General features: G+C 41.1%; 1 protein-coding gene across 4 annotated transcripts; it reads left to right on the top strand.

Moving 5' to 3' along the window:
* Nucleotides 1–39: 39 nt before the first annotated feature.
* aknad1 (AKNA domain containing 1) lies at nt 40–12,577 on the top strand. 4 transcript variants are annotated; one of them, XM_084913027.1, is made up of 22 exons: nt 40–494; nt 1,679–1,888; nt 2,222–3,294; nt 3,434–3,508; nt 3,609–3,720; nt 5,117–5,265; nt 5,346–5,405; nt 5,512–5,645; nt 5,761–5,938; nt 7,120–7,274; nt 7,641–7,799; nt 8,059–8,218; nt 8,338–8,429; nt 8,527–8,729; nt 8,820–8,934; nt 9,540–9,716; nt 9,912–10,012; nt 10,144–10,281; nt 10,365–10,472; nt 10,676–10,787; nt 10,896–11,064; nt 11,216–12,577. In XM_084913027.1, exons 2-22 carry the CDS (start codon nt 1,684–1,686, stop codon nt 11,393–11,395), a joined length of 3,855 nt encoding a protein of 1,284 aa, XP_084769153.1. In that variant the 5' UTR covers nt 40–494; nt 1,679–1,683; the 3' UTR covers nt 11,396–12,577. The 4 variants fall into 4 exon arrangements, with proteins under 4 accessions (XP_084769153.1, XP_084769152.1, XP_084769154.1 ...); XM_084913026.1 differs by having other exon boundaries at nt 41–446; nt 8,335–8,429; XM_084913028.1 differs by having other exon boundaries at nt 41–494; nt 8,335–8,429; nt 10,386–10,472.
* Nucleotides 12,578–13,383: the final 806 nt, after the last annotated feature.

The following is a 13,383-nucleotide window of genomic DNA, read 5'->3' as shown; positions in this document are numbered from 1 at the left end:
ATTTGAATGGAGAAGGGTGACGTTTTTGTGATAATGTAGCTGAGACAAGCACGAGCTTTATTATGTTTGAAAGTTTGACACGCCTTGGCTTTCAGCGTGCACACTTGTGGGGCTTCAGCACTGTGTATTATTATTTAGGAGGGTGAAAGTCTGCACATTCCCATACTTATTTTTAAAGAGAGAATAAGTATGTAATGGCCAATAGCCCAAAACTGTCACTTGCTAGCAGCCTTTTGGAGGAGGTTTCAGCACCGTTACCTAGCAACGAGACCCCGCTAGTTGTCATGCACGCTGCTGTCACCGCGGGTCCAGACGTTCAGCGCTGCCTTTTATCCATTATTAATGATGCCACAAAAACGAAACCTGTTCAGGAAGGCATATGTCAAGAAAGATGGGGGAGATATTAAACCATCGCTGCTAGTTTCAAGACCGGGATCAACTTAAAGGTAATGGCACACTACTGAAGAAGAACCAGCCGGCTAAACACAACCAAGGTAAGTAACCACGGCCAGCAAAGCATTTCAGTAGTACTATGTCACTGAAATGCAGCTCAGACTTACATGCAGAAACAGACGCTTAAACGTGTTTGGTAACACTCACATCTAACTTGTAGTAGGAGATATATGTACTTTATATACTTTTGCTCCACTACTCTTATGAAATGTAGTTATTACGATTATGGTAACAAGTACCTGAATACATATATCACATGACAGATTTTGTTAACATACATGCAAAAACTTATGAGCTATTGAAATATCATATCAGGGTATTATATAGGTATATTTAACTCTATATTAATGATGTGCAGTATTAACAGATTCCTGTGTGTTGCAAAATGTATTTTACAACTTGTTTTGTATAGATAATAGTTTTATATTATGACAAAGACACTTTTGTTTTAGAATAGTGTTTCTTTCTTGGTTCAGAGGGTCAGGGGCTACACAGCAGAGTCGTTATGATATTGTATTTTCTAATTAGGGTTTTATTTAATTTGATTTTTTGTTTTTAATTCGGTTTAGTTCACAGAGTGTATTTATATAGTTTAGCTTTTAATAGTTTCAGTGTTAGATTTAGTCTTTTAAATTATTATTATTGTATGGAGGGCATGTGTCAGATGTAAGATTTAGGAAAATCAGTACAGGTTTTATATTGAAAACACAGCTTTTAGAAAGCAGTTGACTGACAGTCTTGCGCACATCTAAAAATGTCAGTATTCACGTCCATCAGTGCCTCATCAGCCACATTGTGTCTAAATTTTTACCAAAGTCACAGATACTAAAACTAAGGATTATTTCTATTTTATGAAGGAAGAACCCATTTAAAACAAATTATTTATTTCTGAATGAAATAGATGAATTACTTTTTAAAAAATATTTATCTATATATTTATTTATAAGCCTTCTGCTGCTGTCAGACACTCAAAACAGACACAATGCGTTTCATCCAAGCATATAATTTACTCAAAAACTTTACACCCTCGCGGCACGCAATCTTCTGTGCACACATTGTATTGATTGTTGAATAATTGACACCTTAGTGCTTTTTGATCCAGTGTTGTCACTTTGCAGGTTGTGTTGCTAAGAGATGAATGGTGCTTCGTTCAATTTTCTCACCCTGCTTTTTTCTTAACAGAGGTGAGGAGATATTGAACAGTGCATTCATTTTTCTGTTGCAGAGTCCATGGAGGGAGACCTGGGAGAGTCGGATGAGGATGTTCAGGGGGAGGACAGACTCGTAGTGCTGTGGGAAAAATGCATCGAGCAGAGCTTCTTTGTTGATCTCAGTGAGGATGAAAGTCTCCACTTAAGTGATCTGGAGAGTTCTTTGGCCTTGCATCTGTCCCAGGCAGAGTCTGCTGCCTCTGAAGCAAGCATCCATCTTAGTGGTAAGACATGCAGGCACTGTTGTTTATTGTGTCAGGTTTCTTGTATACTACGGTGAATTAGTGCGTATATAATGAAAAGTATACATAAAACTAATTTTTTAATAATACATCATTATAAATATGTTGGCATGCAGAATGTTAAACATCTGCTATGTTTTTTTGCTCACTTCAGGTGTGACAAAACAAATGCAATGACATATATATTGTTTTTGCAAGGTCATGAGCTAGTTTTCACTCTCATCATTAGCCTTAAAAATCACAACAAGCTAATTTAATGGAATCAACATGACCCTGTAATTAGGTTTTCATGGTATTTGGATTTTTAATTTGCAGGGGATGCGGAGCTGTCTGGCTTGGATGACTCCTCCTCAGAGAGCAGTGTGGGCAGTCAGAGCGGCAGGGTTCTAGAGAGCAGTTCCAAGAGAAACCTCTTTCATGTGTCTTCCCAAAGATCAAAAACCATGCAAGATAAGCAGGGAAGTGAGGACACTGGACAAAATACCAGTGATGAGGATCAGGAGGACTTGCCATATGATGGCAACATTGGAAGCCCTTACTTCAACAAGAAAGATTCCTCTGAGGGAAACATTAGCTCTGATGGAGGACACACTGTTCATACAAGTCCTGATCTTTCTGGTCAGCTTGAATTGGTGCAAGAAGATATCAGCACAAAGCAGGACAACGTTTTTGATGCTTCCAAGCAAAGTGAGCTTGGTGGACCGCATCCTGGTGCTGCAGACATTAACCAGTTATTGCTGCGGCACTTCTCCCACGAGGAATTGCTGCGGTTGGGTAGGCTGATCGAGGCAGAGACCCTGCCAGAGGTGTCCCTGTTGGAGAGTGCAGACGACAGTGTTTTTAGCTGGGCTCCAACACACAACAGCAAAGCGCTGAATAATAATCACACACAGAGCTCAGATGAAAAGAGTAATGCTGCATCAAAAAAAGCAAGTTCAGAAGAGCAGATAGAAAAGAAGACTCCTACTTTCACATCTGGTGCTTGTGCAAACAGCATGTCCAACTCTGAAAGTACAGATTCTAAGCAGAGCATTGGGGATTTCAGTGCAGATGAAGTAAAGCAGGACAAATCAGATGAGGAGGAAGAGCAGGTTCAGAGAGTTCCTCTGGTGCGTACAAGATCCTTCAGCGAGATGAAGTATGGCCAAGGCCAAGTCCATTACCCGCTCCCCGACTTCTCCAAGGTTGCCCCTAAAGTGAAAATCCCCAAAACCCCAGCCAGATCACTTCCTCAGTGCCCTAGCACCATTCACAGAGCTCAGTCTTCCCCAGGCATGTTAGAGGTGATCAGCAGAGTCTTGGAGGACTCAGTCCTGCCAGCCGGGAAAGCTAATGTCTTTAAAGATGAAGAAAAGCACACTCCTCCTGCACTGGTGCACCATCTGCAGGTAGAAAGCATTCAGATCATATCTTTGCATTGCAAATGAACCTTAGACTTTCAGTTTCTTTAGCTGATATTTTCTGTCATCATTGCATTACTGTTTTCTTAGATAGAGCTGTAACATCCATCCTGTCTATTTTCTTTAGGCTGAATATGATAAATTACTCACCAAATACGCAGAGGCAGAGAACCTCATTGATCAGATGAGACTAGGAACCAGTGTAAGTTCTAAGGTTTCTTCCTGGTGAAATTCACACAGGCCTGTGTTAAATTAGTTACATTTCAAATGTAAGATACAAAGGTATTTATTGCTTTTCACAGAATCAGCCCTCCTCAGAACTCATGCTTTATTTAGAGGATGATGATGAAGATCAGGGGCAGTTAGCTGAGCTGAGCCATCTTGGATACAAAGCTCCTCATCTTCCCTCATCAGGTACGGCTCCATGTCCGACATCTGATATCATGAAAGGTTAACTTCCTTCTACTACATGAAAATAAAGTCTGACTGGATTCCTCAGAGAGTGATCAGTTTAGATGACACATTTTTTAATGAAACCTTTTAAAGACATTGAAAAAATAATTGAATATTTATGACAAACCAGGCCTGTGTATCTTTATTTAAACACCGAATGATCAGAAAGTCGAGTTAAACACTACGTTAAAGGCATGTTGTGCTCAGGCCGGCAGCTGCTCTCCAGTTTGTTGTCATTTTAGCTGGAAAATAGATTGAGTATTTTATTGAATCCAGTATTTTGCCTTAGTTTTGTGGTGCCCCCTAAATATTTTGCATACATAGAAGAGCGAAATGCTTCACATTCATTCTGATCCCTCAATACAGTCGGTGTGTGGCTCCTGTCCAGCTATAAGACGCAGACAGTTAAGAGTTAATACTACAGAAATGAAATGTGCCATGATGTTTTTGCGCTTTTTATTCATTTTAAAAGGCCATTCTGTTAGAGTAACCAGCTGCTGGCTGTGAGCAAGGCTGCAGCTGCTCAGCCTGGCTGTGGTGATTGAAGCTGTTTACAGATACTGCTGTTGTCCTCCAGCTGCCAGTGTGGTTTAACCTGCACTGCTGTGGACAGCTACAGTAGCATCTGAGCCTGCGGAGCATCGCTAACGGGGACTCGGGCAGTGAATCCATCACTGGGTGCACATAAAAATTGGTGTATAATGTTACAGCAAATAAAAACAGTCATGTTAAATTCAGAGTTAAGGTGGCATGTCATTCTGCTGCAGTAATCAGCAAAAAACGGTCTGTCTCTACGGCGGTTCTAATAAAGCTGCAGAACCAGTTAATCTAGCACCCTTTGTAAACACAGTGGTGCAGATTTAAACCTCAGCATGCAGCAGCAGCAGCGAGGGCTATACTGACTAACTGTAGTTTAATAATTTAAATAATACTTTATAGTAATGCAGAAAAGCCTTTCTCCATAGGTGATACTAGATAAGGGAGAGGTAACACACAAGTTTTTGTGAGGGACTCTAAAGTTAGTGTTGCCATGATCCTTGAGGGCCTCTGTTGTGATGTTATTCCCAGCCTAGTGGTTTGAGCTACATTACATCAGCTCTGACCTAACCCACCCTAACCCTAACAACTAATCACAGCAGAGCGTCCCTCACACTGCCACGCCTCTGGCTGAGCTAAGGATTTGGTCTGGATGCATTTTGTGCTTGGCAGCATTATTTATAACAATAAGTAAATAAAGCTACAAAGAAAGATATATTGGCAGTACAAATCCCAGAGGATGTGTCAGGAACATTTTACTCATAATTTATTACCTTAATTATGTTGAGTGTGTATGACTCCCATGTTGGCTTGTTTTCAGAAAGCTTAAATGAAAAAGCTGAGTCAGCTCTCATCAGCACCATTAAGGAGGCGGCCGCAGTTTCCTCCAGCGAGCTTCAGGATAATCCTAGTGACGGGGAAAGGATGACCGCTGAGCTGAGAGACATCATCAGCCAGTTCATGCAGAAGGTGTGTTTGAAAATGACTACAGCTATTGTACAATTAAACGCACACATATTTTAAACATTTACAAACCTTCTGCTCTTCAGGTGGATGAATTTAGATTTACTGTGAGCAACATGGCTGTAAGCACAGAAGAAAAGCAAATGGTAAGGATCCTTTACATCCTACATGTAAGGTAAACTACTTTAAGGTTTCAAGCACAATTTGGGGCCTGCTTTTTTGTGCATTAGTATAGACCTGATTCTTTTGCAGATGTTGAGGAGCATGATGGAGGCTCAAGACCAGTTGGAAAGAAAATACATCAGTAAGAAGGAGGAGCACAGAGCTCTGGAGATGCAAAACTACATGGGCTTATCCAGGAACACTGGCACTTTTGATGCTAACAGGTCAGAGAGACCCCGGGGTGGCAGCTGTAAGTGTCAGTATCATGTTTGTGCACCCATTTATGTGTGTGTGTGTGTCCGTGTGTGTGTGTGTGTGTGTGTGAGTGTGTGCGTGCAGACTAGTGGAAGGAGACATATTCAGGATAGGCATGCATCTTGAGGACATTAAGGAGATCATAGACAAAAACGTGTGTGATCAGATTTCTCCTCCTCACTCAACATCCACTCCCACGTCCACGACTGTACCCACTCCTGTCTGCATGTTCACACCTTCACCTCCACCTTCCCTGCATGAGGTAAAAGACACACAGAAAATTCACCTTTAATGTTTTTGCCACACTATTCATATTCTCTGATTTGGGGTCTTTTATAGTCAGAATATGCTGTGAATAGTAAAAATGCAATGCTGCATATCAACAGTTCAAATTCATACTAGTAGCAATGCAATTGTAGGTTTCCAAAAATTGTGTTGTTATGGTTAATTATTTATCTGCAAAAAATGACATTGTGAATATTTTAAATGCTCGTTTCGAATAAAAAGGTCTTTGCAACATGAGGTGTGATCAGAAAGTTCTGAAAAGCCTTTTCTGACTTAGATTTAGTCTGGATCGTTTTCAGCGTAGCTGCTACTTTCAGATCTGTCAGTGGAACTTCTGTTATGCTCTCTGTTGGATGCTGGAGGAGCTCCAGTGTTTTCTTTGTGCTCGTTACCTGAGGCTCCACATTAAAGATTGTAAACTGCACTCTTCAGCTGAAAACTGCTGTTGGCCGTTTCCTTATTGAATTTCTCCACAGGATTGAGCTTCTGTGGAGCATCATTTGAGCATCTTCTTTCATTCCTTTACATCTTTCGCCTCTGCGCAGAAAGCCTCTGTCACCTTGATTGCCTTGAGTTTCTCAGGCTCTTCTTGGGCCTACAATTCATTTTCTTTTCAGAGCATTTGTTTCAGCTCCAGGGTTTCTTGGATGAGACCGTCCACCTTTGCAGATGACTGCTGACTGCCAGTTTGTGTATACATTCATCTACAAAAAAAACAGCCTCATCTGCTTTGGCCTCCGGAGTTGGTGGTTAAACTCCATGATTTTTTAAGAGGGTTTTTCCTCTCTTCCTCTCCTTCTCCAAATTAAGCTCAGCTACAAGCCTCTTATAAGTAGCTAAATGCTTGCCTTTCATGTTTTGAACAGTTGCCTTCACACTGGTCACCTTATCTAAATTTTTTTTCTTGGAGTGCAGTTTTATCTCTTTTTCACGGTGGCTGCTTTCTGTCTTTTAGAGTCAGAAATATAAATTGAGAAGAAATTATAATAATCTCCCGTGCTCATGCTGCCTTTAAGGCTGAAATATATCCGCTCAGCCCTGTTGATATGATAGGGATGCTTATTTGCATCCATGCCCTGCATCTTCATTTGTGACAAATCCTTTCCTGGTACAGATGCTAAGTATGTGCATATGTTTGCATTAACTTTTATGTTTCAGGGGCAAAGTTATAAGATGGACACAGAAGAAGAAGAGGAAGAAGAAACAGAGGGGGGCAGTGACCTTCAGATAAATGGTGGATCAGACCAAAGTAGTGAGCTCGTAACTGCTGACCCTCTAGTGAAAAACTCTGGACATGGCAGCTGCCAGTTACGGTACCAATAAATTTCTTCTTTGCAGTCTAATGTTTAGGTTTTAAACTTAAAACTTAAATTTTAAATCTTTCTTTTGTGAATATAACATCTTTATAGTTTCTGATATGCAGCTAATATACAGCTCAGTGGCAAATGTGCTGAAAAATAAAAGATGACTTGGATGGATATAAGTATACTGTAATAAACCCCCTTGTCCTGGCTAGCTGTTTATGCTGTGAGCGGTGCATACATGTGTGTTTGTGCACGTTCTCAGCCTTCCTGTGGGCAGGTAGTGTTTCGTGTACAAAGCTGGTGTTGGGTTGCACAGTACGGAGGGAAGGGAGTGCTTGGGTCTGTGTGCAGGTATTCTTCTCTGGCCTGTTTTAGGGACTCAACAGGCTCCTTGGTGGGACTTGATGTCTGTAAAGCTGAGGATGAGGATGAGGAGAGAAGCTCTGGTTTGTCAGAGGTGGCAGATCACAGTGATATCTTAGCTTACCTGTGTGGAAACAAGACCACCTCACACGAGCAGTGGACAGTCAGCAGGTCAGTGTTGTGACTGTGAGGTGACTGACTCTCTGTTATGGCTTCTTATTGCTGTTTTTTAATTTTATATTTAAGTCTTCATAATGCAAGAGATCTGTTTTTGCATAATATATATTATCATGCTCAATACAGAAAACATAGGCATTGTCTTTTTCTCATAATGCTTTTCATATCCTACTGTTAAAAAAAGTTTTGAAACAAAGCCACTGCTGTTTATTACACTTAGACTTTATACAGTAAACACTTGCTCTTTCTGCAGCCATAGCATCAAGGATAGAGTCTCCAGACAAAAGGATGAATGTGATCTGGGTGATTGTGTTAGTCTGGCAGTGGAGGTCTCTTGTTCCTCTGATGCACCAAGAGGCTCGGAGAGCCACAGCCTCTCAGAGCCAGATGTCAACACCTCATGTGCCTCGCAGGTCAGTTGCAGATACAAGCTAGCCTGTTTGACCGCTGCTGTCTCTTCCACACAATTAAAATGCAATGCAAATTTTCATGCATGTCTTTTGGTTAAAACCTTGTTATTGATGCACAGAAGATGGTGAGTTCAGAGACAGACAGCGGATTTGGGAGCTCTTACTTGAATCATTCGGGCTCGGGATCATTTCAAGCAAATCTGCTTCCAGAAAGGTGTGAGTGAGAGTATTTTAATGACTGGTTCACCATCATAAACATATCACATGAGCCTAACATGAGAATACCTTAAGCTGAGCTTTTGCTTCTGCAGTGTGCTGTCCCAGAAAGAAGGTTTAAGTAGCTCAGACAGTGAAGACTCGTGCTCCCACCTGCAAACAGCCATCCATCCTGCCATCACTGGCTACCAGTGGGCCAGCCCCCACCCATCTGTCCTAACACAACACTGTGGAGCAACAGCTGCAGTGGATCTGTGGGTGGACAGTACCACTAAGAAACCTTCAGCAATGCTGCAAGGTGAGTAATCTCCATCACTGCATGTTCACTTTTTATGTCATGTTTTCTGGTCAGTGCTAAAGTTCCTCGTGTCCACCACTGACCAAACAGGATCTGACCAAAGCCTGTCTGCTCAGCACCATCAGCTCGTATCTCAACCTCTACTTGGCACCTCCATGGATACTGATGGCAGAGGCAGCCCTCTGCGCTCCTGCTCTTGTAATAGGTCAGTATGCCGAAAACAAACACCAGTGTTAGTGAATAATCACTGCACTGCTGTGAATTCAAATGTTAAACCACTGTGGGTAAAATTATGAAGAGTGTGTATAATTAACATGAAAACAGCAGCAAAATAAAGTGACACTTTATGGGAGTGGGACTTTCACCCTTTGAAAGTGTTGGTGCTCAACCTCTTTAAGAAGAAATAAAAGTTAAAGCCAGAGGGCAGTGTAGGACGCAAATTTGGTCTTGCACTTTTAAAGTGGCAGCAGACAACTGGTTATAAGGCTTATAGGAATAAATCTAATGCAAATAATTACAGTTGAAGGCCACTCTTGAAACCTTTGAATTCTTAGAGCTCTCCCTTGAAAAACAGCTCATCTGAGATTCACCCTTTTGGTTTCAATCTCTCTGTGTTGTTGCCTTCATTACCTCGATCAACAACTGTTTTGTTTTTTTTTTTGTTTTGAAGGGGTTTCACAAGTATGTGGCTTTGTTCTAGCAGTCAGCATTTAAGCTAAATATTTGCCCGTATCTACTGGAACTTTATCATGACCTTTTTTTCCCCATTTTATGAACATTTACATTTCTGTGTCGCTCGTGTGTGACCAGTGAGGCTATCCTGGCCTTGCAATCGGAGGTGTCTAGGCTAAAGAAGGACCTGGAGGTGGGCTTAGTGCAATTACCTCACTTAGCTCAGAAGATGGACTATCTCACCTCAAAATACAGACAAGAGCGCCAGGAGCGCCGGTCCAGAACCAGGACTTACCAAAGTCCAGCCTGTAACAGGTGGGACTCTGATCAACATGGTCAATGAATGAAAGATGGACATTTTGTAAGGTGTTATCATGTTGATAGTGACATGTATTATATCTAGTAAACTAACAAGTAAGAATTTCAGTTTCATGATAAACATTTAAACAGAAATAACCATTTAGAGTCCAAATGTCTTCTCATATTGATTATTTGTATCATAACATGTAGAGTGGGGAATATCAGCAGCAGAGATGTGAGTAACTTCAGTTTCAGTCAGGCAAGGCTGGAGGACTGGATCTCATCAGACATGGACCCCAGCCAGAGCAAAGGTAGACCCCCACCAGCCATAAAACTGTGTAAACTCCAATTGTCTGGCTCTAAGTTCCCTTCCCTGCTTTGATATGAGTGCATGCAGATGTTACTTCATCCTTTTAATGTAATTTGTTCGTTTGCTCTTCAGGCACAGACAGTAGTGAAACAAGCTCTGAGATAATGTTGCAGTTACACACTTCACCAGCAGGGAGCAGAAAAGGTGGCAGAAGCGTATCCTCGGGACCTGAGTTTCAGTTTAAACAGCAGGCGGTCCAGCCCAAAGGAGGTCAGAGCCAGAGTCACAGCAGAATTTTGTTTCACTTTATTTGGATGATTTTCTGTCTGATTGTCTTTGAACTGAACATTCAGTTTCTCCTGCTGCGTGGACAGAGGGAGGCCGCTCACTGCAAACTTCTGGGTTGAGAAGCTGCAGTTTAAAAGGAAAGAACGACATGATGTCTGACTTCAGACCACAGAGTGAGAAACTGTTTCATGTCAGGTTTTGTCCATCAAGGTTTTGATTTAATGAGTTATGAAACTGACCTCAGTAAATGTATTAGTGTTATCTGGATGAATAGTGTAAAGGCTGTAATACTGTAAGGTGAAAAGGAAAATCACTGCTGTCAATACGTACTAATTCTTACTGAGCACACTGTTTGTCATGTTTCTGTGATCTACAGTTGTCACAAATAGTTTATACTCCAAGGACAGATGGTCTCTTCTCTCCAGCTCGTTTCTCCAGAAGCCGCTGTTGCAGGTCAGCTACGGCTCCTCCTGCAGTCTGCCGGCCAGGTAAAACACAAGCATTAACTGCATTGATAAAGATATTTATCAGCTGTACGCTTCATAGTTTTTTCTTGGGATAAATCATTCTTTTTTGCTACGTATTGTCAAATCCAGCTATAAATTCAGGGAGCCACCGCTGCAGTCCATGTCCCATCACAGAAAACCTTCCACTCAGTCAGACACAGCACTGCTGCCCAGCAATGTGTACTTTCAGCGGACACCGTCTCCATCATCGCTGCCCTTCAAGATTGGCAGCAGGACAAGCAGACGTAGCAGGAGCAAGGTCAAATGTCTCAAACTTTAACGCAAATCAGATAAACCAGTTCTCTTTATATACAGGAATATCTGCTGTATACCATAAAAAAGATCAGGTCTTTACTGTGACATACACGGGTCTTACTTGGCTTAAGGGACAAGTTTCTTTGGTTTTCTAGGAAGAAGACGTGAACAGGACTCTGGACCAGGCGATTGAGATGGCTCGCAGCATGAAGAGGACCACTGACCGCATGGCCAGGAGGCTGTCTGTAGATCTAGCTAAGGCTCAGCTACACAGGAAACTGCACCACATGCAGTCACAAGGTGGAAGGAAATACCTGGAACCTGGCTATGGATGAGTTTATACTCTCATCTCTTTGCCTGATACCTTTATGAAATATATTTTAATTAAAGTATATCTGATTCACAGATGTGATCTGTGATACATGTGTTTTTGTTTTCTTTTGGTTTAAACAGTATCGTCCATAGTAGTAACATGTATAGTACGTTTATAAAGTTACTGATATTTTTTATGAATGGGCAACATTTTTTTAATATGAAATGTCTTCATGTTTTGATTTGATCTCAAGGCCTCTGAAGAACATTTTTATCCATCCATCTTAACTGTATTCTTACCAAAATGTATTCAAAATAAATGCTGTGAGGCACAATGTGATCTCATAGTGATGACAACAGTAGACAGAGTACATTGCGACAAGTTGAAGCAATAAATTTAAACTTATTTTCACAATACTCCACGTCACTGAACACCCTGGTAATCTTTTTTTAATGTCAGGTGAAATATAAGAAGTGAAACTACAGTGAATGTATGATTTACAGATGGAAAATATAGGAAGTAAACACATAAAAAATATAAAGTGACCTAAAATTCAGCTTGATCCTTTTTAATTGGGTGCCGCAAGTGAAAATACATCCTTAACCATCCTTAGACATCAGGTGACTCTCTCTGATATTTCACCTCTTTACTTTGCCTGCTTCAGTTGTGTGTTTGTGATCATTTTCCTGCAGAATCATGCAGTGAGTTTCATGCGTTTGGCATTTGTAGTTTTTTCCTGTTTGTACCTACTTTGTTTTTTTTCTTTTAACTGTGATGTCAGTGCACAGATTTGGGGACAATACCTCTTTCTTACGACTCTTAGTAAATGATAAGAAACAGCAGCACAGTGCAAAGATTCATACATGTTGTAGACACTGAAATGCACCTTAAGCTTCACAGAGATTTTCAGCAGATGCAACCATGGTATTGATTTGAAAATTCTACACAATCACAAACTTGGGTGTCCACAGCGCCTCGCCATATACCAAAGCTTAAGAGGTGGGTTTTTTTTTAGGTTTTTTATAAAGATTACAACACACAAATAACAATTTAAAAATTGTTATTTGTGTGTGTTTTAAAAAAGAAAGAGGGAGATTGTTAACTTGTTATTTTCTGTTATATCGCGAGAGTACTGTTGCCTGCGGTGGGTTGTTCTTATTGTGGGTGAGCGGAAAAACATGACGTAAGGAATAAAATGCTTGAAGTGAAACTACGACGTTGTGTATTTTGACTTTACAATATTCTTTTATTCACCATATCACTGAAATGTGGGAGAATTCACTGCAGAAAGATCAATGCTTTAAGTTTTAATGATCCAGTCAGAAAAGATGATTCTAAAAGTCATCAACTGACTCCAAAAGCCCAGATCTGAACCACCTGTCTGCTGAAAACAAATGCACCAATAAAACAGAAGGCTGAATTTCATGGGCCAATCGGAATGCTTGATCTAGTTGTCCAGGACTAACTACTGACATACTATTACTCTGTGGCAAAACCCTGTCAAATCTGCCTCGGTGCACCTGTTGAACAACTGCTTCTAAATCCAAGACCCTAACTCCCATCAAAATCATTTTCAAACGGTGACGATCCCGAGGACCTGTTCTATACAACAGTGTGTTCTTCATGTTCCTGCTGTCAAAACTTTGGCCGCAGGAGCAATTTAAAAAGTGGGGTCTTTCCTGCTGTTGAGACAAACTCCTGTCTGAAAATATAATGTATTTCTATGGGTCGGTTAGAGGATTATCCCTCCACTTGGAGCCACACAGTTTAAAAACGTTTACATCTCTGAGCTTTGAAAGACATGCTGTTGGAAAGACAACAACGATGGCTACGTGAGGGTAAAATGATGGCTGTAGAGCAAACACTGTGCACACAGCAGCAGTTGAAACACACACACACGCTTACCAGCATTCACACTAATAAAGAATAACAGTGTTGTCATTGTTGATTTTGTGTCTTCACCCTGAGTCCATCTCCTGCCAAGCTGCACCTGTGATTCTGCGGCTGCTC

This window comes from Perissodus microlepis, chromosome 18 (genome assembly GCF_051167445.1).
Source record: "Perissodus microlepis isolate ML-2025 ecotype Zambia chromosome 18, ASM5116744v1, whole genome shotgun sequence".
Taxonomy (NCBI): domain Eukaryota; kingdom Metazoa; phylum Chordata; class Actinopteri; order Cichliformes; family Cichlidae; genus Perissodus; species Perissodus microlepis.
Note: the sequence above shows the minus strand (reverse complement) of the source record. Positions and strands in the feature narration are given on the sequence as shown.

What these genes read in the sequence shown, in the direction of transcription:
- aknad1 (XM_084913026.1), top strand. Translation starts at nt 1,684, where the DNA reads ATGGAGGGAGACCTGGGAGAGTCGGATGAGGATGTTCAGGGGGAGGAC. An exon ending in GGCACTTTTGATGCTAACAG is followed by an intron (nt 5,646 to 5,760) that starts GTCAGAGAGACC and finishes GTGTGCGTGCAG; the next exon opens with ACTAGTGGAAGGAGACATAT. An exon ending in CAAAGTCCAGCCTGTAACAG is followed by an intron (nt 9,717 to 9,911) that starts GTGGGACTCTGA and finishes CATAACATGTAG; the next exon opens with AGTGGGGAATATCAGCAGCA.